The sequence below is a fragment of the Rana temporaria genome, chromosome 3 (genome assembly GCF_905171775.1).
Source record: "Rana temporaria chromosome 3, aRanTem1.1, whole genome shotgun sequence".
NCBI classification, from domain to species: Eukaryota; Metazoa; Chordata; class Amphibia; order Anura; family Ranidae; genus Rana; species Rana temporaria.
Window position 1 is genome coordinate 387,649,259 of NC_053491.1, and position 27,309 is coordinate 387,676,567.

The window sequence follows — 27,309 nt, forward strand, 5'->3', positions numbered from 1 at the left end:
AGCATAATATAATACAAACAAACTAGCTGTCAGTTCTCGAGAGTAAAATAATTCTGAAGGTGAGAAGGAACAGGGAAAGGGGGTATAGTAATATACCCATCCAAGCAAAGGTGGCTGAGGTAGTTCACCCATAACTACCTCTTGGTGTGACTGTCCAAGATATGGGGTTTTGTACCAAGAGCTAGTGATGTTCAAACTCATTTTTGGGGGGTCAGGGATGGGGGGGGGGTGCTTGGGGTAAGAGTGGGATTGTTCGGTATCGGAGATAATGGGGCTTGAGATGGAATGGAAAAAAATAATAAAAGGGGAGAGGAAAAATAGCGGAGGGAGAGGAGGGAGTATTGGGTGGCCTGTCAAGAAAAATTGTATAGTGTGTATCCAGCTTAAAGAATGGTCTTTCCCATACCCTACAGAACACCAAATAAAAAGAAGTTCTCAATCTTAATCTCAAAAAGTTATCATTGTCACCAGAACAAGAGGTGAAGAGAAATCTACAATGGAAACTGTCCAAGAAAGAATTCCCTTCACTTTGTATGGGAGTGACTTTTATAATTATCATCAGCTAATGCACTTACAGGAAAGTGTCGGGGGCTGCATCCCTTAGGATGTGCTTTCCCTTTAGAAGTATCTCACCAAAAATGAAATTGTTGTTGCAATGAATTAAAAGAAGAAGAAGAAAAAAAAAAACAAAAAAAAACGTACTTGTATACGTGCAGGCTTCTCACAAAATAAGTGAGCCTATCAAACAAGCAGGAAATTATAAATCTGGTGGGCGTTCTGTACACTGTCTGTAAAGAATATGTAAAAAAGGGAGAAAGGATGGTGCCATGGAAGTCAGCTAAAACATTGTCTTATTATTGCAGGTGAACAACAGTCAAAAATGCAACGCGTTCCGGCCATAAAGAATAAGTCCAGCTAGAGCTTGTTTGGCTGGGCTTCTCCTACAGGTCACAGGAGCGCAATTCGTTTTACACTCCTGTGACCCGTTTTCAGCAGAGAGCGGTCCGAAGTCCGCTTTCTGCTGACATCACTGGACCGATAGCCGTCTCAGCAAGCCGGTGAGACGGCCGCTACTCGCCCCACCACAGCTCAGCGCTCCAATGAGCGTGGAGGAGCAGAGCAGAAGAGCTGCTGACTGAAAGGCAGCAGCTCTTCACTTAGGGAGCTGTGAGAACCCGAGCCATTGGTAGTGTTCAGGGACTTGGTTCTCAGTGCAGAGGTGGCGGGGGACAGATACAGCATTGGTCCGATGCTGCATCCACCTAGGCAAGTAAGAATAGGAGAGAATTTTTTTTCCCATACTTCTCTTTTGACCACTTGACCTCCAGAAGATTTACCCCTCTCCCTCATGACCAGGCCATTTTTTGCGATACGGCATGTTTTCTGCCCGTGTCCTGAACGATCAGCGGGGGCCAGCAGACATCAGTCCGCTGATCAGCTCTCGCTGTGTAGAATCACAGAGGGAGCGAGCCTCAGGCGGGGTGCTTACACCTGATACCCAGAAATGCAGGATCAGGTGTATATATATATATGTGATCCTGCGCAGTGCAGCCGCCCTGTAGCAGTAAAAGTGCTAAAGTGTGGTCTGCAAATGGTTACTCATGAGCCATGATTAAGGCCTGAAATGTGTTGTTCACCTGCATTTCAGCCATCAGGCCTTAATCATGAGCCTTGATAAAGGCCTGATGGTTAAAACGCATTGGCGTATATGACTGTGTTCTTGATGCTTACCAGGCATTACATAGGAGGTAGTAGCTCGGATGCACCTGTTCCAGTTCTTATCTGTGTACACAATGCCTCCAGATATCCATAGTGCATTGCTTTTACAGAAAATTACAGTACTGCAGGTTGAAAAGGAAAGGTAATTTTTGATAACATTCAATTACAATATGACTGATGTTGCAACCATATACGCTATATTATTTTATTATTTGCTATTTTTCCCCAATGAGTTACCTTTTAAGCTTTTATTAAGCACACTGTATACATACATTGGGGAGTCAGCTCAATAGGGATCTTTCTTAGAACAAGCAGCAACAGTCTAAAAGTAGGTCCAAATCAAAGAAGGATTTATTAAAACACACACTGTATACATGTGGTTGGGACAGGAAAACAACTGCCTACGACACCGGGAACCATATGGCTTTTATGCACTCAGAGATCAAGATAATGAGCATTTCATGACACTAATGGTTCTTACAACTAGTTACACAACATAGTCATCGCATAGTTAATATTAAATTGGTTCAATAGATGTCCATTTACGTCAGATGTATTTTCCAAGATAAGGATGGCAGGGCGCTGAGCGCTCCTGGCAGCTTCTGAATTTCAGAGATCAGGTGTCAAAGTCTGGTAATGTTCCTGGCAATAGTCCTTCAGTCAAGAAACAATGACTCTGCAGTATTTCTCCTCACATTAATCCAAGTTTCAGACATACTGTAAATATCTCTATTAGACTTATAATGAGAATACCTATAAAATAGCTGACTAGTCTCTTGTTACTAAAGGGTGGGGGACCAGGTGATTCAGTAACATTCATCCTAAATTTCCCTATGCACACCTTTCAGGCCAAAGAACCCCTAAATCCAACCAAGATCATATAGGTTTTATAGTCTCTGCATGTTATGATAAAGATCCAACCACAAAATTATTGGTCATTACTACTGGATACTTCATATTCATCCAATCATAAAACATACTATATCAATGTCCATGTACGTCAGATGTGTCCTTGGAGATAAGGCTGGCAGAGTGTTGGCCCTTCTATTAGCTTCTGATGTCTGGTGATATCCTTGGCATCTTGCCTCGATGTCTGGACAAAATTTCACAACCTCAAAAAACATGTTTACTAATTTTTCAGGCTTGTTCAGACATGTTCTCTATCTAGGCTTAAAGGGCAAAACCTTTTTAGTTTTGGATAGAATGGAGAGGGATTAACACCTGTTAGCACCTGTCTGTGCTTGTTTGGGAGACTCAACCTCTCCATTTGTCCTACTTACCATTATCTTCAAACATTAAAGTAAAAATAATGTGTTGTTTCTGGTTGTCTCCAGAAAAGTAATAATGTGGAAATCTTCCAATGGGTACATTAGTTATGGTGAACCTGGTGACAACCAGGTTCCCTCTCTTTAGAACAGGGGTACCCTACCCCTGGTACGTGGCCTGTTGATGACCAGGGGGTAAGCGGCAACCGCGGTCCAAACAGCATTATTACAGACCGTGGTCGCCGCTCATCTCCTGCTGTACGGCCATGCCACGCAGCCTGTGTCCTCTCCCGCTCTTTGTGAAGATATCTAGCTGCTCCTGCCCCCTGCCTTGCTGATCGGATGACATCAGCAATCGGGCAGGAACAGCTGGAGATCTGCACAGAGAGCGGGAGTCTTTTCATATTAGCAAGCAGGGAATTACCGTTTTGTTAACATGAAAAGTTGGGCAGCTCCCGCCCTCCATCCAGAGCTGCAGTTCCTCCTGCTCTGCTGATAGGAGAGCCAGGAAAGGGCACATGGACTGAAAATTGCCTCTGCCCTGCCTAAGATAGGGCTGTGAAGGGGAGGCAGAGATTTAGATTGGAGTGGGCAGTGTGATATTAGAGAGGAGGGGGGGACATAGCTGCAAGGGGAACTGTGATGGGGGGCTGCGATTTCTGGGGGCACTGTGATATAGATGAGACTGCAGTGTAATAATTACAATGCCCCTTTACAGTGCAGTCCGCTTTATAGTGCAGTTCCCTTTATATCACAGTGTCCCCTTTACAGTAGACTACACTGTAAAGGGGCACTGAAGGGGACTACGCTGTGAAGGGGCACCGAGGATACTGTGGGACTGCTTTAAAGGGGAAACTGTTATATAAATAGGGACTTTGGACACGGATATAAAGGGGGGAGTAGCAGCAGACTGCTCAATGTGGTTTTGGAGTACCAGTTATAAACGCCAGAAAAAAGATTTCAGGAAAACAAACATTTTTATACTCGCCAGCAAGAGACACCCAACCCAGACTAATGCCAGGAAGTCAAGTGTGTCTCTATAGGCGTTAGTGGGTTATTTATATTAACAATTTTGTCACACACACACTAAACATTTCCTTTTACAAAAAATTAACTCTTAAAACAACTTAAACATTCTCCTCTTTTTTAAGTGAAAATAAAAAAGGGGTCCCCCTGGGTGGACTTTTAAGGCACTGATAGTATTCCAACTATACAGGATATTGAGAGTAAAAAAATAGTTTTTATTCACAATTATACATATTTATCAAAAAAATTAAATATTGAATTAAAATATACAGTTCCAATGATTGTCACCATATAAGTAAATACATGAAAAACCTTCTCTTCGTTTCAGGGGAACCTTCTTCAGGGGTGTGTAGAGAAGGACAATTAGTTCATGTATTATAAATGTAGAAGGATGATGAATATTTAATTGGATAGGCTTTTTTAAAAGAATTGAAAATGTAAACAGCACGCTGGGTTCAATCGATGGTTCTTTGCTGGATTGTCAATGTGTGAGGTGGATTCTGTCAATAATACAGGGTACTGTTTGACAGCGGACATTATTAGGTCTGTTGCAGATCTCATATAATTAGGGACCTCCATCCCAGTCCCAGTATATCCCTTCTGGTTGATCCACCGGCTTCTCGATCTTTGGAATAATTTCTCCCTAACGGGATGAACATCTGTTCCTTATAAATGTCCGTCTCAAACTTGCATTAATTGTATATTCTGATACCCATTTCTTGCTTGACTGGCAACCTCATTGATTGAACCCAGCGTATCCAATGAAATATTCATCATTCTTCTACATTTATAATACATGAACTAATTGTCCTTATCTACACAACCCTGAAGAAGTTTATCCCAAAACGCGTCGGGTGTAAAGAAGGTTTTTCATGTATTTACTTATATGGTGACAATCATTGGAACTGTATATTTTAATTCAATATTTCATTTTTTTGATAAATATGTATAATTGTGAATAAAAACTATTTTTTTACTATCAATATCTTGTATATTTGAAATACTATCAGTGCCTTAAAAGTGCACACAGGGGAACCCCCTTTTTCTTTTTCATATATACTGGATGTGGCACAAGCATACATTTGCCATTCACCCCCCTTTCCTTCCCCTTTTTTAAAGGAGTTGTAAAGAAAAAAAAAAAATCTCACCTTAATGCAATCTATGCATTAAGGTGAAAAAAACATCTGATTAGGGCCGAAACAACTAATCGATTAATATTAGTTGGCCTGCATATAGAATGCATTATTTGTTTACATTTAAGGAAATACAGTGCAGCACACACAGTTCAGTACACCATCCATACATGTCACTAAGTGCCTGATAATTTGTGAATGTGAAAGTGTGAGGAGCAATGCCTCATGGGAAATGTACTCCTTGGCAGGAAGTGAGTGGTTCTAAAGGCAGAAGTTTTTTTTACCTTGCTATAGGGGCGCTCTATACTATACTTTGCAGCTTGCTATTGAGGCACTCTGAAGGCAGGAGGAGCCAGAAGCATCGGTGAGGGACCCCAGAAGTGAGGATCTGGGCTGCTCTGTGCAAAACCATTACACAGAGCAGGTAAGTATAACAAGTTTGTTTAATTAAAAAAATATATATCACTTTAAAGACTCTGTGCAGGGAAGATCAGCATCTGAACCCAGAGAAAGTGAAGGTAATAGAAAGCGTTACAATTACTGTATTTGGTTATTTATATTTACCACTGCGTATATTTAAGAATTAATTTCTTTTGTTATATTTACATATTAACTAAATTGTACACCACACTTTAAGATTATCCGATTAGTCGATTAATCAAAACAATAAATCGACCAACTAATCGATTATGAAAAAAATCGTTAGTTGCAGCCCTGCATCTGATCACACCCCCCCCCCCCGAGCCCCCGTTATACTTACCTGACCCTTCGAAAGTCCTGCGTGCGGTCCCGAGATCCTCTTTGCCGCTTAGCCTGGCCGTTGATTGGCTAGAGCGGATGTATTGAGAGCAGCGCAGCCATTGGCTATTGGCTGGCGCTGCTGTCAATTACATCCAGTGACATGGCGCGCCGAGGGGCGGGGCCGAGTGATACAGTGAGCGGCTATGGCCGCTCGCTGTATCACGGCAGTGCGCCTGCAATTATTCACCACCATGCGAGCTCTCTCGCATGACTGTGGTCAGTACTTGCGGGGAGGACCAGAGACAGCCGCCGAGGGACCCCAGAAGACGTGGATCGGGGCCACTCTGTGCAAAACGAACTGCACAGTGGAGGTAAGTATAACATGTTAGTTATTTTAAAAGAAAAAAAAATCCCTTTACTAACCCTTTAAGTTGATCTTACTCTTAGGCCCCGTACACACGACCAAACATGTATGCTGAAACTGGTCCGCGGGCCAGTTTCAGCATACATGTTCGGTCATGTGTAGGCGCGAGCGGGCCGAATTCCAGCAAACATTTGCCCGCCGGGCCTTTTCCCAGCAGACAAATATTCCTGGACGTGTTTTAAAACCGTCCGCTGGAATCCTGCCCGCTCGGACATGACTTTGACGCATGCGTGGAAGCCTTTAAATGGCAGGCCAGCCCACGTCGCCGCGTCATCGTCGCGACGACGCGGACACGCCCCGCGTAGTGTTTACGCGCGGACTTCTGTACGATGGTTAGTACAACCATCGTACAGAAGCCCTCTGGCAGGCATGTGCGGTGAAAACGGTCCGACGGACCGCTTTCATCGTACATGTTTGCTCGTGTGTACCGGGCCTTAAGAGTTTCATGTAGATTTGTGGTTTCTTCATTTACATATCTTATCTGCTATTATTTTTTAACACATCTTAAAACTAAGTCAGCGACATTTGCGGTTTCCCACTTCCCTGCACTAGCTATTCAGTTGCAGAACGTTCTGCCTAATGCCCCGTACACGCGACCAGTGTTCATGACAAAAAAATAAAAAATTTAAAATTGGTCGTTAAAAACAGTTGTGTGTAGTATCCAGAGCATTTTTCACGACGTTTCTCTAAGTTTTTCACGTCGTCGTGAAAAACCGTCGTGTGTCCGCTTTAAGAACAGGGAAAAAAAACGCACATGCTCGGAAGCAAATGAGAAGCGAAATTCGCATAATCAACCCAAAGGGTGGTGCCATTTGAATGGAACTTTCCCTTTATAGTGCCGTTGTATGTGTTGTACATCACCGCGCTTTGCTCAAGCATTTTTTTTCACGATTGTGTGTATGCAAGGCAGGCTTGACAAGAATCACGTTGAGAAAAACATTGTTTTTTTCCATGACATGAAAAATGGTTGTGTGTATGCGGCTTAAAGGGTCACTAAAGGAATTTTTTTTTAGCTAAATAGCTTCCTTTACCTTACTGCAGTCCTGGTTTTATGTCCTCATTGTTCGTTTTAGCTTTGATGTTGCTGTAATTCCTCTCTGTTCTGGACACTTCCTGGTTGTCTGTTTCCTGATCACCACAGTACTGGGAGATGTCTCACTGTGGTGACTAGGGATGAGCCGAACATACCCGCGTTCGGTTCGCACCAGAACGTTCGAACAGACCGCGGGTTCGCGCGAACATTTAGAACCCCATTGAAGTCTATGGGACTCGAACGTTCGAATTCAAAAACGCTCATTTTAAAGACCAATATTCAATGTAATGTTGGAAAACGTCTTTCAGAACCCGGGTCTTGCCCCAGGGAACATGTATCAATGGAAAAAAAAAAAAAAAACGGCCGTTTTTTCCGGAGCAGCGATTTTAATGATGCTTAAAGTGAAAAAAAAAATTGAAAAATTCCTTTAACCTCTTGACCACCGCCCCATGTCAAAAAGACGTCCTGTTTTTAAAGTTGAATATCTCGATAACGGCAGCAGCTGCTGCCACAACCGAGATATTCATCTTTTCAGGGGGCGGTGGTGTACACGATAACGGCGGTCTCCGCGGCAGATTCGCCGCGAGATCGCCGTTATCGGTGGCGGGAGAGGGCCCCCCCCTCCCGCCGCTCTCCCGCGCCCTCCGCCGCTTACCGGAGCCGTCGGTAGCGGCGGAGGGGATCGGATGTGTCCGGCAGCTGAGCGGGGACGGGACTGAGGGAGAAATCTCCTTTACCCGTCCTCATAGCTCTGCTGGGCGGAAGTGACGTCAAAACGTCAGTCCCGCCCAGCCTCTTAAAGAAACATTTTTTTTTTGTCATTTGAAAAAATGACATTTTTTTTTTTATTTTTTTTTTTGCATTTAAGTCTAATTATGAGATCTGAGGTCTTTTTGACCCCAGATCTCATATTTAAGAGGACCTGTCATGCTTTTTTCTATTACAAGGGATGTTTACATTCCTTGTAATAGGAATAAAAGTGATCAATTTTTTTTTTTTTTTTTTCAGTGTAAAAAATTATAAAACTAAATAAAAATAAATAAGAAAACCCAAAAAAATTTTTTTAAAGCGCCCCGTCCCGACGAGCTCGCGCGCAGAAGCAAACGCATACGCGAGTAGCGCCCGCATATGAAAACGGTATTCAAACCACACAAGTGAGGTATCGCCACGATCGTTAGAGTGAGAGCAATAATTCTAGCCCTAGACCTACTCTGCAACTCAAAAAATGCAACCTGTAGAATTTTTTAAACGTCGCCTATCGAGATTTTTAAGGGTAAAAGTTTGACGCCATGCCACGAGCGGGCGCAATTTTTAAGCGTGACATGTTGGGTATCATTTTACTCGGCGTAACATTATCTTTAACAATATATAAAAAAATTGGGCAAAATGTATTGTTGTCTTATTTTTTAATTCAAAAAAGTGATTTTTATCCAAAAAAAGTGCGCTTGCAAGACAGCTGCGCAAATACGGTGTGACAAAAAGTATTGCAATGACTGCCATTTTATTCCCTAGGATGTCTGCTAAAAAAAATATATAATGTTTGGGGGTTCTGATTAATTTTCTAGCAAAAAAATTGTGATTTTCACATGAAGGAGAGAAGTGCCAGAATTAACCTGGTGGTTAAATATCACACCTGCTGTGTGTCTATAGTAGTGGCACGTGTTTATAAATGTCCCTGCACAACATGAGATTATTATAAGAAAAAAGTAATTTAATACTGCTTGCGCACGTGCTGTGTGGCAACAATATGTCGATTATTTTAGGGGTGGTGGGGGGCTATTATTTTTTTGTGAAAGAAAAATTGTAGAAAAAAAGGGCACCCCTCAAACATACTGTAATTGGAACGCAACAAAGAGCCACGTGCAAAGTATTGCATCAAAAATTGTTATTAGGCGCCCCTGTTAAACAGGGGCGGAAAAATTGGGCCTTAGGCACAACACAACACTGCAACCCCTCCCAATAACTGTAATTGGAGCGCAACAAAGAGCCACGTGCAAAATATTGCATCAAAAATTGTTATTAGGCGCCCCTGTTAAACAGGGGCAGAAAAATTGGGCCTTAGGCACAACACAACACTGCAACCCCTCCCAATAACTGTAATTGGAGCGCAACAAAGAGCCACGTGCAAAGTATTGCATCAAAAATTGTTATTAAACGCCCCTGTTAAACAGGGGCACAAAAATTAGGCCTTAGGCACTGGTGGCGGAGCCCAGAAACACAACATTTCTTACTAGCTATCAGCAAGAAAAGTGAGAAGGATATTACATCAGCAGCATAACAGGACAGTCACTCAGCATCAGCATACGCAGTCTCAAAGGGATCTGACATTTCAACAAAAAATTATTATTCAGTAACATCAGCATCAGGTGCTTGGTAGCTGGTGTTGATCCAAGCCTGATTCATTTTGATGAAGGTCAGTCGATCAACAGAGTCGGTGGAGAGGTGCACCCTGTGATCGGTCACAAAGCCTCCAGCAGCACTGAATGTGCGTTCTGAAAGAACACTGGATGCAGGGCAAGCCAGTAGCTCAATTGGGTAATGTGCAAGCTCTGGCCAGTGATCCATCCTCAAGACCCAGTAAGCCAGAGGATTTTCGGTGGGGAAGGTGTCCAAGTCGGATCTTGCCCCTAGGTATTCCCTGACCATGTAAACCAAACGCTGGCGATGGTTGCAGGAACCGGTCAGACCTTGGGGCTGCGGACTAAAAAATTGTCTGAACGCATCAGTCAGACGGCCACCTTCTCCACCGCTCCTTCTGTGACTCACCGAAGCCTCAGCAACACGTTGTCCAGGGCCAGGTTTTGGTAATCCCCCCGGTTCTGGGAACGCATTGCACAGACCCTTCTGCAAGGCCTCCCGCAGAAGTTTCATCTTCTGCTCCCTCTGCGATGGCAACATAAGGTCCGCAACCTTACTCTTGTAACGTGGATCAAGGAGAGTTGCCAGCCAGTAATGATCCCTCTCCTTGATAGCACGTACACGAGGATCCTTACGCAGGCTTTGCAGGATCAGGGAGGCCATGCAGCGTAGGTTTGCAGAGGCATTCGGGGCACTGTCCTCTGGGTCACTGAGGACGACAGGATCCGCAGCCACCTCATCCCAGCCACATAAAAGTCCACGTGTTCCTTGGGACTGTAAATGATCCCTTGAAGACTGCTGCTGCTGCTGCTGAGTGCTAGGTTCCACCTCCATGCTGCTGATACAATCATCCTCCTCCTCCTCCTCCTCTTCCTGTGTGCTAGGTGGGCAAGCAGGACCACTGTCTGGATAAAGGGGGCCTTGAGAGGTAAGGAAGTCCTCCTCTTCCTCCCTCTGTTCTGCCTCAAGGGCCCTGTTCATTATTCCACGTAGCGTGTGCTCCAACATGGGAATAAGAGGGACAGTCTCACTGATGCATGCACTGTCACTGCTCACCATCCTCGTGGCCTCCTCAAATGGTGACAGGACAGTGCATGCATCCCTGATCAAGGCCCACTGGCGTGGTGAAAAAAAACCAAGCTCCCCTGACCCAGTTCTGCTGCCATATTGGCACAGGTACTCATTGATGGCCCTCTGCTGCGTGTGCAGCCGCTGCAGCATGGCCAACGTAGAGTTCCATCTGGTGGGCATGTCACAGATTAGGCGGTTCTTGGGCAGGTTGTATTCCCTTTGGAGGTCTGTCAGCCGAGCAGTGGCATTGTATGACCTCCGGAAATGCACACAGACTTTCCTGGCCTGCTTCAGGACATCCTGTAAGCCCGGGTACCTGCCCAAGAACCGCTACACCACCAAATTCAGGAAATGCGCAAAACAGGGCACATGGGTGAGTTTTCCCTGTCGCAGGGCAGAGAGGAGGTTGGTGCCATTATCGCTGACCACCATTCCAGGCTTCAGCTGGCGTGGCATCAACCACCTCTGAGCCTGCCCCTGCAGAGCTGACAGAACCTCTTCCCCAGTGTGGCTCCTGTCTCCCAAGCACACCAGCTCTAGCACCGCATGGCATCTCTTGGGCTGCATTCCTGCGTAGCCCCTCGTACGCCTACGGAGCAAGGCTGGTTCTGAGGAAACATCACCACAGGAAGAGGCCACAGAGGAAGAAGAAGAGGAGGGGGTGGAGGAGAGAGGTGTGTCACAACCAGTAGTAGTGTTTTGGAGGCGTGGTGGCGGAACAACCACCAAAACTACTGTACCTTGCCCTGCATCCTTCCCAGCTGCCAGCAGAGTCACCCAATGCGCCGTAAAAGACAGGTAACGTCCCTGTCCATGCCTGCTGGACCATGAGTCAGCGGTAAGATGCACCTTACCACTGACCGCCTTGTCCAGCGAGGCATGGACATTGCCTTCCACATGCCGGTAGAGAGCCGGAATCGCCTTCCGTGAGAAAAAGTGGCGTTTGGGTACTTGCCCCTGAGGTACTGCACATCTGTCCCAGGTCTTCTCCAGTGCACACTCTGCCTCTGCTAAACCATTCTCCCCCAGCCGGCATCACGTCCCAGCGACACTTACTTGGCTGAGCGGGAGACCGAGAGTCCCTGCAGGCGCCGCCAGACTGCAGAGCACGTCGCCATCTTGGAGCCTCCGCAGCGTGTCCGCAGCGTGCACGCAGGTGTTGTGCCAAACAGGGCATCCCCTGCATCCTTCCAGGCGTGCCCGTGCCGGCCGCTGGGAGGTACCGGCGGGGGGGCTGTGCGCTCAGTGGAGGAGGCGCTCACTATAATATCAGCAGCGCTGCCGGTCACCGGCGCCCCCCTCAGCTCAGCGCTCGCAGCAGACACACCCCCTGCCCCTCCCCCCCGGGTTGTTACGTCACTGCTACAATAAAGTGGATTTGCCTTTAGTAAATAACCCCCATTGTGTTTAGGCCAGCTATGTCCTTGTAGATAATGTTATCTCTCCTAAGTTTCTTGCAGCTGCCTAAACTAATGATGAAAAAAAATCTCTGTAGAAACCTGCTTAACCCCTAGAAACTTAGTAGCAAGTCTACCCCTCTCGTTTTTTACATATATAAGCTGTAACCCAGTGGCGGTTCGTCCATAGAGGGCGCCAGAGCGCTGCCCCCTCTCGCTCCCGCACCGCCACTGAATACAATACATAGATTCAAGCATTGCATGAATCTATGTATTGCTGCTGCCGCTGACTATTTAGATGGCCGGCCCCCTGGTGAGCGCCGGCCATCTGAATAACAGCAGCTGGCTGGCTGTGGAAGTGCCTATCAGAGCCAGAGCCTGGCTTCCAAAAACTTATCCAGGGACACATGGAGGGTGCATTCCTTAGATAAGACTAACAGGTGTCTCAGTCAATCAGGTTCACCGGTTCTGGTTACCGGTAACCTGATTGGCTGAAGCGTCATCGAGGGCAGGAGAAGACATCGAGGGACCGTGGAAGGAGGGTGGTCGACCACAGAAAGGTAAGTGCTGGGCGGGGGGGGGGGGGGGAGCATTTTACAGGGCACAGTGGCGACAATTACAGGGCACAGCTGGTCGACAATTACAGGGCACAGTTGGCGACAATTACAGGGCACAGTTGGCAACAATTGTCACAGTGGCTGCGTTTGATGGCATGGCACAGTGGTGACAATTGATGGCACAGTGGCTGTGTTTGATGGCATGGCACAGTAGTGACAATTGATGGCACAGTGGCTGCATTTGATGGGCCCAGTGAGGCTGCAATTGTTTTTTTTTTGTTGTTTGCGCCCCCCCAAAAATGTTGAGCACCAGCCGCCACTGCTGTAACCCTTAAGAAAGATTTCAGACTTGCTTTGCACACTGCCTGCTGTGTGTGAGTCATTGGAGTCTCCAGAATTCTGACAAGGTTGCTGTGGATTACCAAAATAAAGAGGGTGGTCGGCTGTCCAGTAATCTATCCTTTCAAAAGGGACTGTGTGGGGTGTCCATCTGTGTCCACTGTGCCCATCAAACGCAGCCACTGTGCATCCCCTGCCCGCCCGGCACTTACCTGTCTCCTGGGGTAACGGGTCACGGCAGTGTCCTCCATTCTCCTCGATGTCTTCTCCCATCCTCTCTTCCTGTCCTCTGCTATGATTGGACACCTGATAGGTGTCCAATCACAGTGCCTGTCGTTTCAGTCAATCAGGTGACAGGTAACAGACCCGAGCACCTGATTGACTGAGAGGGGGTTCAGTGTTAGGAAAGCGAATATTCATTCGCTTTTCTAACACAACGCTGAGTGAACAGCGAGCGCCAAGCATGGCAAACGCTGTTCATCTTTTTGGAGGCCTATTAGGGTCTATGGCTCTAATCAGGGGCTTCCAAAAAATACCCCGCCGCTGTAATTCAGGCGCCTGAAAAGGGGCTGGCACCTGAATAGGGGGTGACAGTGGCGACCACTTCTCTATCTATGGTGATAGAGAAGTGGCAGGAGAGAGGGGGCAGCGCCCCTTATGGACGCACTGCCACTGGTGGGTGTGCTTTAGAGGTGTCTGGAAAATCTTTTTACATGTCTGTAATTTTTCTGTGTGATCCTACAGATGAACATAAGGCCCCTTTCACACGGACGGCTGTTCTGCCGCAGTTAAAAGCATGTTTATTTTCTGGTGAAATTCAAGACAGCGATTAGCTGCATTTGTACAGTGCAATTAGCTACGGTTGCATTTAGCCATGGCACGATATTGATCAGGGATCCGACTTGGATCCCTGCCAATATCAAGCACTGTATTGGTATGAATCTTGAGGGGGAACTCCACGCCTAATTTCAAATTAAAAAACGGCATGGATCTGCAATGGATTTTAAGGGAAAAAAACGGTGTGCCCCCCCCCCAAAATGACATTACAGTCCCATCATGCTCTGGGTGGTGACGACATAAGGGGGCAGGGTCACCGGGTGATATCCGCCCCCTTATGTCATCACCACCCGGAGCATGATGGGACTGTGACGTCATAAGAGGCCTATATAAATCAGTGCGAGCCGCGCACCCGGCATTACAGCGGGATGAAGCGACGTGCCAACATCGAAGAAGAGAAGAGGGAAGAAGACGACAGAAGACCGGGCCCCCGCTGGTAAAAGAGCTGCACGAAGACAGTGGAGAAGCCCGGCAGAAGGAAAAAGGAGAAGACGACAGAAGACCGGGGCCTCGCTTGTAAAAGAGCTTAAAGAAGAAAGCGGGGGCCCTGGCAGAAAAGAACAAGATGGCGGTGAAGAGCGGGCCCCCCCCTCCCCGGCAGAAGAGAACAAAGAAGACGGCGAAGAAGACCGGGGCCCCCGCTTGTAAAAGAGCTTAAAGAAGAAAGCGGGGGCCCCGGCAGAACGCCCCCCGAAAGAGCAGAGAAGTCGGAAGAAGACCCCCAGAGCTGACTGACAAATTACTTTAAAAACCTGTGTAGTGTGTTTTTTTACATTTTTTTTCCCTCTAGGTGAATGGGTAGGGGTACGATGTACCCCATACTCATTTGATAGAGACTCATTAATTAATTGATATCCTGATACAATCTCAGGGCTACCCATTTCTGCGGCTGATTTCAAATTACTATGGGTGAGACAATGCAATCTATGGAGAAAACAGACCACATGCTCACCTCTCTCGGCTTCAATCCCAACAGGAAGTTACTAAAGCCTGCTGGCTCTTCATTAAACCACAGAATCACAAAACATGCACACCCACTTCACCCACCCCCTGTGAGTCCGTCATTGGCATGAAGCTTCTCATTGGCCAGTTCATATAGGGCCTCTCCATATAGCACAAAACAGTTCTTGTTACAAGAGTTTCCTTCCAAAAGGCACAAGACACAAATTCCTTCTGCGATCTGTAAAGACAGGATGAGGGGGGAAGGGTAGAACTTCCGTTTTTTCGGCGTACGGGGGTTCCCCTCAAAATCCATAGCAGACCCAAGTGCCTGGTATGCTCTTGGAGGGGGAACCCATGCCGGTTTTTTATTTGAAATTTGGCGTGGAGTTCCCCCTCAAGATTCATACCAAACGCAGCTGACACAGTGCTCTGCGATTACCTGCGGTTATGTGCCGATAGCTGCGCCAGATCGCACCTGGACGCATTCAATTATATTTTTTCTATCCGCAAGAAACAAAACCGCAGGTAACCGCAGTGTGTGAAGGGTGTCATAGGAAAGCATTGTGTGCTTCTAGCTGCGGTAAAATCCGAAGTTGAAAGCACCATTCTATCCGTCCATGTGAAAGGGGCCCAACATGTCTGGTAACATTTTCCACTTTGTTACAGTGTCCATCCTGACCACAGTTGCCATTCCGTCCTCACTGGGCAGCCACCACAGGGGGACTGAGCTGTAAAAGGGGATTATGGTGTGGAGGGGGCTGAGGAAAGACTCCATGAATATCCCGCCTCCCCTCCCAGGGAAATTGGCTGCCACAAAACCAGTCCCTGGTGTCAAAAAGATTAGGGACCGCTGCTTTGGAGGTATTTCTTTTAACTTCCTACTTTGACTAAGGCAGGAAGTGAAGGTAAATCTCCCAAAATGTGGCACGGATGGAAAAACAAAACTGACAGGGGTTTTAACTCTCCCCTACTTTATCCAAAAAGGAACAAAAAAAATTAAGTTTGCCTTTAGTTCTACTTTAAGGGCCCCAGCGGCACCTGCAAATAGGGCTGTTAGCAATTACATGCAGGAGACCCTGCATGGGCTCTCAGTGATCAGCTGCGGGCGGCAGCCCTAATTAAAACAATGGGAGTCTGACAGCTCATGTAATCGATCATAGAGCAATTTCCCTTGAATGATTGGTCCTGGATGCAGACTGCCTGTGTCCAGGGCCTATCATTTGCAGGTAATTGCTCTATGAGCTCAGTCAAACTGTTAAGCCATAAAATGGCTGGTGCCATAGCTGATCCCATGTGCAGCTGCCGAATAAACATAAGCCAAGATGGCAGCTTCCTTGCCGATAAATAATAGAAGGTTGCTTCCGCTTGAGGAAGCATGCCAACACATGCTGCTACGCACATCATGGCATCACAACACAAATTGCATTGCACATTAAGAAATCCATTGATTTCACCATCTGCCTGAAGTTTGCATGTTCTCCCTGTGCGTGCGTGGGTTTCCTCCGGGTACTCCGCTTTCCTCCCACACTCCAAATACATGCTGGTAGGTTAATCAGATCCTGTCTAAACTGGCCCTAGTATATGCATGAATGTGTGTTAGGGACCTTAGGTTGTAAGCTCCTTGAGGGTAAGGACTGATGTAAATGTACAATATATATGTAAAGCGCTGCGTAAATTGACAGCGCTATAGAAGTACCTAAAATAAATTAAATGCATTAGAAGGAAAAGAATGCATAGGCGTTTATAGGCCCTAAACGTTTTCCAGATAATAATCTCCTCCAATAGGCAGAAGGTGTCTACAGTGAAGGTGTCTACTTCCTTCATAGTAAACAAACATGCACAAAGCTGACATGAATGTTTTGGAATTACCGCATGTCCAATTGCCATCTGTTATCAATGGTGGTCTTTGTGGCTCCCACATTTGGGGGATTTAGGCCCTGTTCACCCCTGAGCGTTTTGTTAATGTGAAAATAGCATGCTTACATGATGCATGAAAAACGCATGTTGTGCTTGCACCGCCATTCATGGTTAATTGAGAGGAAATTGCCAACATATAGTCTATACATCCGTTAAAATATATATAGCCTGTATTTGCAATAATACAGCTTGGGTAAATCTTTTATGCAGCAATAGTTAGAGTTCCTCTGTAAATGGGAAAATTACTGGTATAGTCTTTAAAAGTATCTTAAACGAGTGAGAGATGTTTTGCAGATGTTATGTGACCACAAGTTTATATCAAGATAGCACGGTCTGAGGGGCATACAGCTAAGTTGCAGAACTCGTCTGCAAAATGTACAAACACCTGCTAATTTTAGCCAACACATCCTGGGACAAAAGAGATGACATTTGCTATAGCAAGAAGTGTGGTAGATGTGTTTATGTTATTTGCTGTGGTTTGCATCACAAATGTGACATGCTTTTTCTGTACTTTGTACTCTGTTTAACCATACATGTATCGGGGTAGATTTGGTAAACTCGTTAATTGATTTTGTTCAATGGGGTCTTAGGAGGGTGTTAAGCTAAGGGGAGGTATAGGGAAATTTTGTGGTTTAAGGTTATAAATTGTCTACGATGTCAAAACACAATACACAATCATTTTGAACCCTTCACTGTGTATTGGTCATTTTTGATTGTCCGGCTAGCCGAAGGTTCACACACAGAACAAACCAAGGGTGCACCCGAGCGAAGGACCCTTACATTAATAGCACCCCAAACATAGCCATCAGACATGTTTTTCCACGTGGAAAAACGTGCGAAGCTCAAAATGAGTTTGTCGTGAGTAGAGCTGCTCCCTATGTGTGTAGCATAAACATAACATCCGCCGTCGTGCGTCACAGTATGAATGAAGACACAGGCCCTAATAGGTCCACACTGTTGCAGGTCTGTGCGGGCACGTTTGCATGAGCACAGCAGGCTATTCATGTAAATGGGCTGTGGGAAACGTGGGTAAAGAAATACACTTATCAAAAACGCAGCTGCACGGAACCATATGGTTCTGTTGCACCATCCGTTTTTTTTTTGCACACCCAAAAAAAAAAAAAAAAAGTAATGATCCTCCTCCGTGTGTCCGCTTTGCTCAGCGGGATCCTCCGTAAAATCCCCGCTGAGCCGATTTTCTTCCGTCCGAAAAATCGGATCTTTGCGGAGGCGGGTGATTACGGGTGTCAGCGGATGGTCATCCCACAATCACATAGGGACCAATGTATGTCCCGTTTTCATCCGCAACGGATGGATGAAAATGCGGACATACGGTCCGCACATGTGAAAGGGCCCTTAATGTCATTAACCACTTCATTACTGGGCACTTAAACCCCCTTCGTGTCCAGACCAATTTTCAGCTTTCAGCGCTGACGCATTTTGAATGACAATTGCGCGGTCATACAACACTGTACCCAAATTATATTTTTATCATTTTTTCCCCACACATAGAGCTTTCTTTTGGTGGTATTTGATCATCTCTGTGATTTTTTTTTTTTTTGCGCTATAAACAGAAAAAGACAGAACATTTTGAAAAAAAATTATATTTTTTACTTTTTGTTATAATAATATCCCAATTTTTTTTGTAAAAAAAATATTTTTTTCTCGGTTTAGGCTCTGTTTTTTTTTGGCGCTATAAACAGAAAAAGACAGAACATTTTGAAAAAAAACTATATTTTTTACTTTTTGTTATAATAATATCCAATTTTTTTTAAAAAAAAATATTTTTTTCTCGGTTACACACAGAGCTCCACGTCCCTGCTGTGTTACCGACGATCGCGTGTACCCGGTGGACATCGCGGCCGGCAGGTACACGCATCGGCTTCCCAGCAATGCGCCGGGACAGTGTTTACCCGCTGCGCGCCCCCCAGTGGCGCGTGCGGGTAATGTAAACAAAGGACGTCTAAAGACGTCCCACTCGGCACTTCAGGTCCGCGCTGCAGACGTCTTTTGTCTATAGCGCGGATCTGTAGTGGTTAAGAAGTGCAGGTCGTGTTCCCAGACTGGCTACAGCGTGAAGCTTGACTAAGGCCCCATGTACACTGCTGCTGTTAAATGGATGTTCAGAGGCACATTCAATGTTATCTTAGGTGACCATGTACACGGTCGCGTTTACAGTAGTTTTTAGGCAGTTGCTTTTAACAGCGTTTCTTTGAAAGCAAAAAAATTAGTTCAGACGCCAGAGATTTCCACGTTTCAGACGTCAAATGTGGTACCGGCGTTTAGTTGCGTTTTTATTTATTTTATAAAGGTGCCCAATTTCTTTTTACATCTCAAAAATTATGGCAAATGATGAAAAAACACACACAAAAAAAGAAGATTTTTTAATTGCTTGTAGAGATTCATAGACCATTTCTATACCCTAATGAGCCCTTGAACCAATCCAATACACCACTAGCATTGCTGTTATCCGAAGTATAATTGGAATTTGACCCATGTATTGTTAGATTTGAACAAGCAACTTGTGGCAGGTGATGTGGCAAATGACAACCCACAACTTGTGGCAGGTGACGTGGCAAATGACAACCCACATTTAGGTCAATCATTTGCTCAGTTGTTACCCAAGTTCATTTAACATATGTATATGAACTTGAAAACCTATGTTTTATGATTTTTCACAAGTATTGTAGCAGTATACTTTATCTTAAGCAAACATGAGCCAAGGTAAAAGTCCACACATGACATACATATTTTAAACTAGGTGAATGGTTTCTACACATCAGAAAAATGAGACATTTATGTAAAATGTAATTTTTCATTTTAAGCAATGACATCGGTACCCTGAAATTAAAATGGAGGTTGTAATGCTTATATTTATTACAGTGACGTGGCAAGTGGACAACCTGCAACTTGTGGCAGGTGATGTGGCAAGCGACACGCTAAATACAAGTACACTGCTGCTCTCTCAGCTGCTGCTATTCACTCTGGTCTCACAAAATGGCTGAAATGGTTAAATAATACTGTTTTGTGCGCTTAGGGAGGGTCTTATGTTATCTTAACCACTTCAGGCCCGGGCCAATTCTGACACTTCGTTTCTACATGTAAAAATCATAATTTTTTTTCTATTTTTTGCTAGAAAATTACATAGAACCCCCAAACACTATATATGTTTTTTTAGCAGACACCCTAGAGAATACAATGACGGTCGCCGTTTTTTTTTTAATGCAGAGGCCGGGCGTGACGTCATAACATCGCGCCTGGCCTCCGACGATCATAGAGACTTTTACGACCATCTGGTCTGCCGGAAATCTCTATGATCACCATCCGGGGCTGGCGGATCTTGTCACGACTCACCGATCACACAGGTGAGTCGGTAGAAGTGCCGGAGGGCGGCGGGAGGGGGGGGATGTCCCCTTTTGCCGCCCGTAGGAACAATCAAGCGTCGGAACAGCCGCTATAATCATTCCTATGGTGTAGGGAATGGCCGGCTGAAAATGCCGATATCTGAATGATGCCTGTAGCCCCACAAAGCCCAGGATGTCATATGACGTCCTCTGGGCGTCAACTGGTTAACCACATCAGCCCCGGAAGAATTTACCCCCTTCCTTACCAGAGCACTTTTTGAGATTCTGCACTGCGTCGCTTTAACTGACAATTGCGCGGTCATGCAAAGTGTTTTCCCAAACAAAATTTATGTCCTTTTTTCCCCACAAATAGAGCTTTCTTTTGGTGGTATTTGATCACCTCTGTAGTTTTTATGCTGTAACGGTCAAGGGTTAACGCCGTTACCATATTCCATTCCACCAACCCAAGACAGCTTCCGACACGCCACAATCCAGCAGACAGGGCCCATTGGATTTCCCCCAGAAAAACGAGACACACACAGCTCTGTGCTCTGGTTCCAAACAGAACGACACTTTAATGGTAAACTTAGGCTTCTTATATACAGTTAGAAAGCATGCTGCAGTAATCAAAGGGACAATGACACACTCCACCCACAACATCACACAATGGGTATTAACAAGTCCCCATTAATCCACATCTTAGACAGACATTCTGGTGCCAGGTCTACATGAGTTAATTACTATAGCTGACAAGGCAGACATCATGACTCCGGCTCTTTTCACCTTCTATTCAATACACATTCCTTTGGTAAACATAAGTCAGACATCTGACCTTTTATATTCACATCACATATTATCATCATCAATAGACTTTCACACAATACAGTGTCATTAGCATACACAATGAAAAGGTCTTTAGAAGCCAGGCTGTCTACCAAGCTCCAATTCACATCACCACAGTAGCAGACTTAATTAGCACCTCAACAGTATATGTTCCACATTGAAGGAGACACTCTATTGACCTGTTGTGTTCAGAATGAACAACTTGTAATATTTCAAGATATCCTGCAATACATGAATTATCATTACTGTCCCATCTCATGTAATCCATGATATCAGTTCTCAGTCATCCTATGCCCCTAGTGGACATAGGATTACCCTAGACACAAGAGTCATTGGTGAAGCTGACACAAGAGTACCCCACATCCTTCAAGAGCCTCTGGGTCCCACGGGCCATACCGTTACATGCGATAAAAACAAAAATACAGCGACAATTTTGAATTCAATATTTTTTACTTTTTGCTATAATAAAATAACCCCCCCCCCAAAAAAAATTCCTCAGTTTAGGCCGATACTTATTCTTCTACATATTTTTGGTAAAAAAAAAAATGTCAATAAGCTTATATTGATTGGTTTGTGCAAAAGTTATAGCATCTACAAAATAGGGGATAGTTTTATTGCATGTTAATTTTTTTACTAGTAATGGCGGCGATCTGCGATTTTTATTGTGACTGTGACGGACATATCTTTTGACACATTTTTGGGACCACTCACATTTATAAAGCGATTAGTGCTATAACACTGCACGGATTACTGAATAAATGTGACTTGTAAGGAAGGGGTTAACACTAGGGGGCGATGAAGGGGTTAATATGTTCCCCAGTGTGTGATTCTAACTGTAGGGGGAGGGAACTCACAAGGGTAGGAGACCGATGTGTGTTCCTCTGTACTGGGAACCAGGGCCGGACTTACCATTGGGCTTGACTGGGCTCAAGCCCATGGGCCCCGCCCAATAGGGAGCCCTGGCGCCCTGCCCATTTACGTTTTACTGAAGGGAACTGTTATCTATGATTTTCCCAGAATGCATCATCTTTTCCACTTATTTTCAACTGCCATATCATTTGAGAAGCGTCCTGAATGGACGATTTACTGTTCTACTGTTCCGATGTCACTGGGTAGTGGTACGGCCCCTCACTTCCTGTTTCCCCTACCAGCGTCGCAGCCGCTTTGACTTCACCGGCGGGTGCGACCATCGGCTGTCCCCACAGAGCTCACCGGCACTGCATCTGTCTTTCCATCCATCGGGGGCTGGGCGCCATTCAACCCAGAGACAAATCACCCGATGTAAGTTCATCACCCGACGGGACTTTGAGACCCCCTATGTCACCAGGTCAGGGACAGTGCCTCATACCTCTGTCAGTGCTGCCTATATCAGTGCAATGCATAACTTTCTATACTGCAGATCAGTGCCTCATACCTCTCTCTGTGTCATGCATAACGTTATATACTGCTCCAGGTCAGTGCCTCATACCTTACTCATTGCAATTTTATCCTCAGTGCCTCTGTCAGTGTGACTTTATGGTCTGTGCCTTATGCCTCATTCAGTGCTAGGTGGAACTTTTTTTATGGTAAGTGCTTCAGGCTTCTGTTAGCGCAAGGTGCTACTTTATGGTTTGTGCCTCATGCCTCACTCAGTGCAAGGTGCAACTTTATAGTAGTCCATGTCTGATGCCTCTGTCAGTGCAATGTGCAACTTTATGACCAATGCTCCCATGCCCTAGTCAGGGCCTCGCTAAGAGTCATGCATAATTATATACTGCATTAGTGCCCAATGCCTCGCTCGGTGCAAGGTGCTATTTTGTAGTTAGTGCCCCCCTCAGTGCAACCTATTGGTATGTGCCTCATGCCTCACTCACAGCAATGTGCAACATAATGGTCGGTTTCCTGTTGTCTCTGTCAGCGCAGGGTGCATCTTTATGGTCAGTGCCCCCATGCCCCTGTCAGTGCCACTTTATAGTCAATGCCACTTTAGGGTCAGTGCCGCCATGCCTCACTAAGTGCCATACATCGCTATATAATTTTTTGACCAGCGTCCCCCATGCCTGTCAGTGCAACTTTATATATTTATTTTTATTGTGGTGTAGGATCTGGGCCTGCTGTCCCTCCATCTCTCTCTCCTTTCTTTCCCTCTTTCTTTTTTTCCCTTTCTCCCTCCATTCCTCATTCATCTCAGCCTCTAACCACACACCCTTCCGAGCCACGCCTATTATTTTGCGTGAACCAGGCCCATTTTTCGTAATGTCTAAAAGGTAGGGCCCGAAAGTGACTCAAGCCCAGGCGCCCCCACCATCCTAAGTCCTGACTTGCTGGGAACACACACACATCGGTCTCCTCACCTGACAGGACTGTGGATCTGTGTGTTTACACACACACAGGTCCACAGTCCTGCCGTGATTGCGGGCAATCGCGGGTGCCCGGCGGACATCGCAGCCGCCGGGCACACGCACCGGGTCCCACGGGCGCGTGCCCCCTAGACGGCCGGGAAGCCCAGGACATCATATGACGTCCACCCAGGATGGGAGATCCCATCTGTGGACGTCATGACAATGGGTGGTAGGGAAGTGGTTAACTAAATGCTTCTAGATGCAAACGCAGCATGCAACCGCGGCTAAACTGGCTTTTTAAACGCTGGTATCAAGGTGTCAAAAGAAAAAAAGAAAATAAAATGAGGACTTTGCCTCAGCGTCCCGTGTACATGAAGTCTTAGGCCCCATTCACATCTGCGCAATACGCCTATGTACATCTTGTCATATTTTATTTACGCATTTGTCACACAACAGCATAGTACGGCCTATTCATTAACTGGGCTGCCCTACGCCTGCCAAAGTAGCTTCTTCATTGAGCAGTGAGCCTCATGCGTCCCCACTCCCCTAGCCATGTTTGACATGTCATTAGCAATTAATACGTTTTACCAGATTTCTTTTGCTGGTGTAAATAGGGCCTAAGAAAGCTTTATTTACAAACATCATTGACAATGGGTCAGCACTTGCCAGTCATATAGTAGAAAAGAGTTCACACACAACCCCTCCCCCAGCTTAGAGAAAAATATATTTATAGACCCCTCCTTCTCCTGGGGCCCCCAGCTCCCTCCACACACAGGGCCCCCCACCTCTCTTACCTGTCTAGGAGGGGGTCCACCCGGCAGCAGCTCATTGTTACAATGTATCCAGCAGCATCAACAAACTTAGAGACCGTCTGCAAAGACTTCACACACGACTGCCGCGCCTTACACCCGCCGTTACTCCTTCTTCTGTGCTCACCCTCCACACTACCGACCGCTTGTCATTAGATCTTCCTTTCCTTTCTATAGAATCGGGTATTCTTACGGAGGGTAGAAATATTATTGGGCAAAGAGAAGCGTTAGTTTGCAGACGGTCCCTTACTGTTGTAGTCTTGTCAATGTATGAGACTGCAAGTCTTCCCTGATGTGTGTGTGTGTGCTGACTGAACGGTAGAGGGGAAGAGGAGAACAAGAGCAGCTACAGAGCAAAGTCTGTGAGGATCAGCAATGCACTGAGAGACGAGTACGTGGGAACAGTGTATGGATATATGTAGTCCTTTTTATGTCATTCTAGTTATTGTTTCCACTAATATACACAGGAAATTCCAAGGCTTGTGAACAGCAATCCACTACGAGTACATGGGAACAGTGCATGGATGTATATATACAGTCCTTTTATTTCATTCTAGTTATTATTTCCACCAATATGCACAGGAAATTCCAAAGGTTACAGTCACACTAGGTTCCTGTTTTTATTTAACCACTTCCTTACTGGGCACTTAAACCCCCTTCCTGCCCAGAGGACTTTTTGCGATTCAGCACTGTGTCGCTTTAACTGACAATTACGCGGTCGTGCGACGTGGCTCCCAAACAAAATTGGCGTCCTTTTTTTCCCACAAATAGAGCTTTCTTTTGGTGGTATTTAATCACCTCTGCGGTTTTTATTTTTTGCGCTATAAACAAAAATAGAGCGACAATTTTGAAAAAAAAATAAATACATTTTTTACTTGTTGCTATAATAAATAGCTCTTTTTTTTTTTTTTTATCCTCAGTCTAGGCCGATACGTATTCTACATATTTTTAGTAAAAAAAAAAAAAAAATCGCAATAAGCGACTGGTTTGCGCAAAAGTTATAGCGCCTACAAAATAAGGGACAGAATTATTATTATTTTTTTTTTTTACTAGTAATGGCGGCGATCTGCGATTTTTATTGCGACTGCGACATTATGGCGGACACATCGGACACTTTTGACACATTTTTGGCACCATTCACATTTATACTGCAATCAGTGCTATAAAAATGCACTAATTACTGTATAAAGGTGACTGGCAGGGAAGGGGTTAACACTAGGGGGTGAGGAAGGGGTTAAATGTGTGTCCTATATAGTGTTCTAACTGTGTGGGGGGAGGGGGGGTGACCGATCTGTGTCTCTATGTACAAGAGACATAGATCGGTCTCCTCTCTCCCTGACAGCACCGCTGTCTGTGAGAGCCGGCAATGAGAAATGATCTCAAATACAAACATATGAGATCATCTCATTGGCCGCACAGATCGCCTAGCAAACGGCCACTCCGATTGGCCGTTCACGGCGATCTGTGATTGGCTGTGTCCAAGGGACACGGCCAGCACAGCAGTTCCCCGCTGCGTGCTCGGGAGCGCGGAAAGGGGCGGACGTCAATTGACGGCGCCCCGGAGAAGTAGAACCACCCTGCGGCCGTCAATAGTCGTACGGCCGTCGGTAAGTGGTTAAAGCGGAACGTCTCCCAAAAGGGGAAATTCCACGCTTCCTTCTCCTCTTTCCTGTTCTGACACATTTGAAATGCATTTTTTTTTTTGCTGGGTGGGTTTTGACAGGAACCTGGTCCTTTTTCAGGCCAGATCCACCAAAAGTTTTTGTCTCCCCGCTCACTGCCCGCAACTAAGGATGAGCTCCGGCGTGTTCGCATAGAACACGTGCAGAGCCCGCCAGGAAGTGTGCACGGCACTGTGCTAATCACAGCCAGGGAGACATTTCACGATCCCTGCAGCCAAGCATCGGGACAATGTCTCCCTGGCTGTGATTAGCACAGCGCCGTGCTCACTTCCTGGCGAGCTCTGCACGTGTTCTATGCGAACACGCCGGAGCTCATCCTTACCCGCAACTTTCTGAGACACGACACAGGTCCCAGAAGGCTACAGGATCACTCACAAAGCTCAGCGCGGCTCGCGTATATGTGAAGCCGCAAAAAGTCACAGCCGACTGCCCACAGTTAACATGCCGGGGACCCGAAGACCAGTAAAGAAACAAGGCTGGGCGAGGATGGCGCTGGATCCCTGAACAGGTGAGTGCCTGTTTATGAAAAGTCTGCAGCTACAGTTTTTGCAGAACTGACTGAAGCTCCTCTTTAAGGCTGCATTCACACCTGAGCGTAGCGTTTTTGGTTGATTTGTCGCGCGTATTCATGCTTATTTGCGCGTTTGCATACAGCGTTGTCTGACGTTTTTGAACTTCAAAGTTTTTTATTTTAGCCAATAGGAAAAATGATCATCTCTTTCATCACTTGTTGCTATGTTTGTAGATTTTTTTATCTTCTGCCTAGGTGAAATGTTCTATTTCACAGAACAGATTAAAGCGAAAAAACGCCCGTAGAAACGCTCGTTGTCGCGCTAGACGCTTGAATCGAGCGTTTCCATTACTTTCTATGGGAATATAAACGTTCTAAAACACCCAAATCCGCGCAACAAAAAAGGGTCCGGAACTTGTTTGAGATTCAGGCGTTCGGCGTCAGGCGTTTTGGAGTGGAGATGTGAACCATCTCCATAGAGAATAATGTCTTTTTTCCCCTCTAGCGTTTTGGAGCTTCATGCTTCAGGTGACAAAACGCTCAGGTGTGAATGCAGCCTAAAGGCTTTAAAGTTCAGCTTTTTCTCAAAACAAAAAAGCATTTAATAATATGGATTTCTTATTTTTTTTTCCATAGGAGCCTAGAAAACATTGCAGCCATGATCAGTGCGCCACAGGTCCTTATTTAGCAACAGACCATCCGAGGAAGTGTGTGATATCACCGTACTTCATTGAAATTTACAGCCCCTTTGCCGTGATGGCAGATGGATGGAACTTAATGTTTTTTCATTCACAGATACAGTATCTCACAAAAGTGAGTACACCCCTCACTTTTCATGTGACATCACTGAAGAAATGACAGTTTGCTACAATGTAAAATAGTGAGTGTACAGCTTGTATAACAGTGTAAATTTGCTGTCCCCCCAAAAACAATCAACACAGCCATTAACCACTTGCCGCCTCAGGATATTGAGCCGCTGCGCGCCCCCGGGGGCGCGCATCGCGGCGATCGTTGTTGCAGGGTGTCAGTCTGACACCCCG

General features: G+C 45.7%; 1 protein-coding gene across 1 annotated transcript in view; it reads right to left on the reverse strand.

The window, feature by feature from the left end:
• Window positions 1-24,397, reverse strand: part of AMN1 (antagonist of mitotic exit network 1 homolog) — an 87,375-nt gene extending 62,978 nt beyond the window's left edge. Inside the window, exon 1 of the mRNA XM_040345753.1 lies at window positions 24,062-24,397. Within this exon, the coding sequence (XP_040201687.1) occupies window positions 24,062-24,096 (35 nt within the window). The 5' untranslated portion in view covers window positions 24,097-24,397. The remainder of the gene's footprint in view (window positions 1-24,061) is intronic.
• Window positions 24,398-27,309: the final 2,912 nt, after the last annotated feature.